The sequence below is a fragment of the Alligator sinensis genome, unplaced genomic scaffold (genome assembly GCF_000455745.1).
Source record: "Alligator sinensis unplaced genomic scaffold, ASM45574v1 scaffold1302_1, whole genome shotgun sequence".
In the NCBI taxonomy this organism is placed as follows: domain Eukaryota; kingdom Metazoa; phylum Chordata; order Crocodylia; family Alligatoridae; genus Alligator; species Alligator sinensis.
In genome coordinates, this window is record NW_005842612.1 from 651,836 (window position 1) to 657,397 (window position 5,562).

At 62.7% G+C, this 5,562-nt stretch overlaps 1 protein-coding gene across 1 annotated transcript in view; it reads right to left on the reverse strand.

Moving 5' to 3' along the window:
• Positions 1-5,562, reverse strand: part of TUT1 (terminal uridylyl transferase 1, U6 snRNA-specific) — a 7,287-nt gene that overhangs the window by 743 nt on the left and 982 nt on the right. Inside the window, exons 2-10 of the mRNA XM_014524451.2 lie at positions 5,461-5,562; positions 5,164-5,373; positions 3,679-3,793; positions 3,444-3,574; positions 3,020-3,234; positions 2,802-2,911; positions 2,522-2,644; positions 971-1,063; positions 7-887 (exon numbers count right to left, since the gene is read on the reverse strand). Coding sequence (XP_014379937.2) covers positions 7-887; positions 971-1,063; positions 2,522-2,644; positions 2,802-2,911; positions 3,020-3,234; positions 3,444-3,574; positions 3,679-3,793; positions 5,164-5,373; positions 5,461-5,562 — 1,980 coding nt within the window. The remainder of the gene's footprint in view (positions 1-6; positions 888-970; positions 1,064-2,521; positions 2,645-2,801; positions 2,912-3,019; positions 3,235-3,443; positions 3,575-3,678; positions 3,794-5,163; positions 5,374-5,460) is intronic.

The window sequence follows — 5,562 nt, forward strand, 5'->3', positions numbered from 1 at the left end:
CTCCTACAGATCCAGGGACCGCGCGGCCTCCTGCTCGGTGCCGGCCTCTGCCAGGGGACTGTTGTGCTGGGGCCGCAGCTGCCGCCGCACCCGGCGCCGGCCCACCCACACCCGGTGCCACAGGGCGCAGCTCCAGCTCACAGCCCCTGCTTCTTCCAGGGCCTCTGCTCGCAGCCTCTTCCGGGCAGGGGAGACGGAGACAGGGCTGGGGATCCCCTCCTCTTTGCTCAGGGGGCGCTTGAGCCCAGCAGCCAGTGGCTTTCCTGGGTCGGTGGGGGCATCCCCAGGCTCCCTGGGGCCTGCCAGCTGCTGGGTGGGGGAGGTTGGGGGCTCCCCGGTCTCCCCCTGCTGAAGGGATGCCCCGGGGGGCTCCAGGAGCTGCTCTGCATGTCCAAGGGGCTGACGCTGGAGCTCCGTGCAACTGCACTTTAAGACGTCTCTGAGCACAAAGGCAACGCCAGCGCACACGTGCCCAAACCAGCTCTGCCGGGAGCTGGGATCTAGGCCCAGCTCATGCCGACGGGCAGCCGGGGCCAAGGGCAAGGCGAGGAGCAGCCCGTCAGAGTCCAGCTCGCCAGCCTCAGGCTGGAAGAGGCGCACCAGGCCCCAGGGCCGGCCCTTGGCAGACTTGCGCTGGTACTGCAGGCTGCGGCAGTACTTGGCGGCCCGGGTGCAGCAGACCCGCAGGCGACGGGCCATGCGCTCCGTGACGTTGGCGGCCACGTTGTGGCTGCGCTCGAAGGGGTCCTGCAGGGTGACAGGGCCCAGGCGCAGCCCCGCACCCGCCACTGCCTCCAGGGGCAGCACCCGGCCCTCACACAGGGAGATCACATGACCTGACAGCTCCTGTTCCCCGAACTCCCGGAAGAAGTCGGCCAGAAGGACGCCTGGGGGGAGCAGGAAAGAAGTGGGGTGAGGACAGGGATCCCTGCATGGCCCCTCTGCCCCCAGCCCCCCCAACAGCACTCACACAGGCTCTCTGTGTTGGTGTTGGGCTCCAGCCGTGCCGCGTCCCGGGGGAAACTGCAGTCCCACCCGTCCACGACCATCCGCTCCTCATCCCCTGGAAGGAGGGAGATGGTTAGTGATCCCCAGCCACGCCACGCAGACCACGTCAGGGAGGTCTCACCCCCCAGCGCTGTGCTGGGGGTGTCCATACACTCCCCCCTCGTGGAGGCTCCGGTCCCAGAAGCAGCTCGGTCTGAGTCGCCGCCATCAGCAGGTGGGAGAGGGCAGGCGCTGGGGGGGCAGCTTCCTGGAAGCCCCGATGCACTGGTCAGGGATCACTCCCATGCTAATCGGGCAACCCCAGGAAAAAGCAAGGGTCTGTTTCCCCGCTCCCTGAGCCTAGAGATCGTTGTCTCAGGGAAATGGGCTACGGGGCACAAGTTATGACTCAGTTTCCCTGTGCCAAGAGGTCATTAGCTCAGAGATATATAGGCCAACAGTCACAGGTCATGACTCAGTTTCCCTGTTCCCTGAGCCAAGAGATTGCTGTCATAGAGAAACGGGCGGGAATGCAGACATCTGAACCTGAATGGGATAAAACTCTTCCACAACAACTCGCCTCGACCACGAGGGCAGACTCTGAGAGCACCGAGTCTTCATCCGCTGGCAGTGAGGCTTCTCTGCTGGATGTAGCTGTTCTGGGTCACGTGGCCCGATTGTTGGTATCCCAGTAAACCAGCATACAATTACTGGCATGCAATAAACCAGAGCACAGCATCCCAATACACCGGTGCATCATTGGGAGGAACTTGCTTTGGTTTCTCTGGATCATACCAAAGCCCCCAGAACCAGCCTAGGGGTAACACCCAGGGGAGAGGCTGCGCCTTGGTGTCCGGGGGCTGCCAGATACAAGCCGAGCTCCCCCAAAAGCCCTGGTCCTTTTGGGACTTGGATTTTCCGCCCCAGGGTTTCTTTCTAGTTCAGGCTCCCAAGCCCAAGATCATGGAGGCCAAGGCTAAAGGGAGGCGGCTGTGGTGCATCCAGCTTTTGTTTTAACTCAAGGTCAGGGCCTGGCGGCCAGTCCCCTCCTGCCCTGGGGCCTTCCTGGAGCAGGTGGGAAGGGCACCAGGCAGGGCTGGGACTGTCCTGCTCCAAGATAAAGACAGGGCTGAATACAACTCCTGGGACCCTGCCAGGCCTGGCACCTCATGGGCTCCTGGCCAACGAAATGGAGCATGAAAGCTGCTGGATTCAGGGTACAGGGATGTCACATGCATGTACATGCACGCACCCTCCACCCCCGGCTCATGCTCTCGCACACAAGCGCACACACCCACACATGTGGCAGCTCCAGGCAGCCCGTGTAACTGCAGCTAGTTTTGGGCAGGGCACATGGCTCTCTCATGGGCACCAACCAGGCTTCACATGCCAAGCTCAAGGGGACGTTTTTCGCCACAGAGCTGCCCTTTGATTCTCTTACTGGTGCCCAGCCTCCTGGTGCTCCTGGACCCAAGCAGCCCCTGCCTCCCCATGCACAGACATGCTCAGCCCCAGGGCACAGAGCATGCCCTACCTGCCAGCTGCTGGAGACAGGCCACAGTGGGCAGGATGGGTGGGGAGCGCGTCTGCAGGAAGAAGATCACCAGCAGCGTCAGGGCATAGTTGGTGAAGAGTGGGCCGCCTCCATGAGGGTTACCTGGGGGGGGTAGACACGACTGTGAGAGATGGGGGACTGTGTCCTGCACCCCCAACTCTCCCCCAGACTGGCCCAGCCCAGAGCCCTGGACAAAGCCACAGCCCTGCCCGGTGCTGGCTGTGCCCACCCAGCGAGAGGGGAAAGGGGAGATCCTCACCCGCCAGGCCCTGCTGCTTGGCCCAGTAGCGCAGCACGTAGACCAGCGGTCGCACTCGCTCGTCAGCCTCAGTGCAGAGCTGCAGGAACTGCGTGTTGCACAGACCCAGCCTGGGGAGGGTGGGGGTTGGGAAATGTCAGGGGGGGCAGCCCCCACTCCCACCTTTGCCTCTACAGTGGCAGGTGCGTCCCCAGGCCCCCACGGAGAGCCCGCATTACCGGTTGTTGAGGGAGATGTCGCCGCACAGCCCCGAGTCCTTGTGGCTGAACTTGACAACAGGGCGCCTAGCACTGGGCACGGCCTGCACGCGGTGGACCCCGGGCACGCAGCTCTGCAGCACGGTGCGCACCACCTCCAGCACCTCCAGCGCCACCCCCAAGTCGATGTCACTCAGGATCGAGTCCTCTGCGGCCGGCTCTGCCCCCTCGCAGCACTATGGGGGAAGCCAGGGGCAGGGGAAACAATTACCAGGGAGAGGAAGGAGCAGGACAACTCGGAACCTGACCCCCCCGGGTTCTGGCACTAGCTTTTCATGTTAGGCCCCAGGGTCCTGGCATTGCACCCCCTCCCTGGCACTCCCTGAAGTTCCCTAGCAATGCCCCCTCTTAGCCCCCCCGGAGTCTCAGCGCTGCCCCCCCTCACCTGTGCCTCGGGGACTCCCCTGGGCGAGGCCTGAAAAGTTTTCGTCTTCTCCAGGTCCAGGAAGAGATCAAGATCGCAGCCATGGACATCGAACCCATTGATGGACGAGCCAAAGGGGAGGACGGAGCAGCCTGGTCGCAGGAGGGGGCAGAGGTCACGCTGATGTGGGGGAGGGGGGCAGAGGTCCCTGTTATGATCCCCATCCCCCCCGACCCAGCACAGTGGTGGGCCTCACCAGGCAAGAACTCCTGGAAGACCTCCTGGAAGAGGGTGACCAGCAAGTGTCGCAGGCGGCGCTCGTCCTCAGAGAACTCGAACAACTGCACCAGGCGTCGCATCTGGGCGTCCACCTGTGGGTTGGGTGGCAAAGAGCGGGGAGGCTGTGAGCCGTCAGTGCACCGGACAGACCTGGGAGCCACCCCAGACCCTGAAACCATCAGCACAGCTGCTGTCACGGAGGCAGACACAAGGGTGGGGAGGAGAAGGAAGAAGGGAATTGTGAACACAACAGAAAGGATCATGATGCCCATTTCTGCACCTCTGGTGGGTCCATAGCTTCAATGCTGCACCCAGCTCTGGTCCCCGCACCCCCAAACGAGAGAGAGAAGAACAGAGAAGGTGCACAGAAGGGCAACAAGACTGACTGGTAGTTTGGAGAGGCTTCCCTAGGAGAGACTAACGAGGCCAGGCCCAGTCAGGGTAGAAGAGAAGCTTGAGAAGGAGAAACAAAACACTCAAGGGGGAAGAAAAAGTCAGTAGGATTTACTACAGCCTGTCCCTCAAGACAAGAAAGGGGAGTCACAGTGAGACGAGCAAGCTGTCAGCATAAAGCCAACATGAGGAAGTTCTTTCCTGCCCAGGCTGGAACTAAAGCGCAGAGCTTGTTGTCCCCAGACGTGGGGAAGCTGGGGGGGGGGGTTCAGCCAGATTTCCCAAGGGACCAGGCACGCCCTTGGAGACAAGGGGCATCGGAAGCTACGGAGCATGGGAGCAAGCAGCACAGCCTCTGGGTTAACAATGTAAATACCAATTAAAGAAACATTCATTTAACCTGCTGCAATTACAACAATCAAGCACAGAGATGGGGATGGACCTGGCGGCACTGGGCTCCTGCCCCTGCTCTATGAAATCAGTGGGAGGGAGGGGAGCTTTGGGCTGGCGCCAGCGCCTGTCCTACCCCACCCTGCTATAGAAGCGGGGCTATGCCCACCCACCCAGAGCAGCGCGGGGTGGTAGGGGCCAAAGCAGTCTGGTCAGGTAGGCAGCACAGCTAAGGAAGCCCTGGGGGAGAACAGACAAACTCCTCCTCGCTCCTCTCTCCCTCCTGCTCTACCACCTTCCAGTTCCTGCCGGGGCACCACAGGGCTTCCCTTTCCCTCCTGTCCCAGACTGCGCCTGGCCCCAGGCTGAAGGGTAAGGGCGAGCTAAAACCAGTTATCGTCCGCTGATCGGCTAAGTGATTAATCATTTAATGGTTCACATTCCTACTCTGAATCAGACCCTCCTGGAGCCTCAGTGCTGAAGGCTCCCTGTGGGAGAGGGACGCCCTGCTCACACCCGGCCACTCTTCCTCCATCTGGGGGACCCAGGAGCCCAGGCCAGGCAGACCTAGCGCCCGAAGTCCACGGTAGAGGTTACAGCCTTACGTCGGAGAAAGAGGACGTCAGCCGGGGGCAGAGACCACGGACCCCCGCGTCCCCTTTTCCCAGCACACACTCACGTCCTCGGCCTGGCACAGCTCCTGCTCCAGCTTCTCGGGACTCAGCAGCTCGCGGCGGGCGCCCCCCTGCCGCTTGGGGGGCGCGTAAGCAAACTCCTTCTGCTCCCGAGGCTTCACCCGCAGCCGCTGCCCCCCCACGCTGTGCTGAGGCTGGGCCAGGACCTTCTCCAGCGCCGCCTGGTCCTCCAGCTCCACGATGGCGTAGACGCCCTGCGCGGAACAGAGCGCAGGGAAGCCGTCAGGGCCGGCGGGGCGGGAGGAGGGCTGCCCGCTCCCCCCCCCCACGCCGGGACTGACCTTGTCCTTGTCCATGACCACGCTGGCCACGCCGCCAAAGGCCTGGAAGTAATCACTGAGCTCGGCCACGTCCGTGCCCTTGCGGAAGCCGCTGACGAAGAC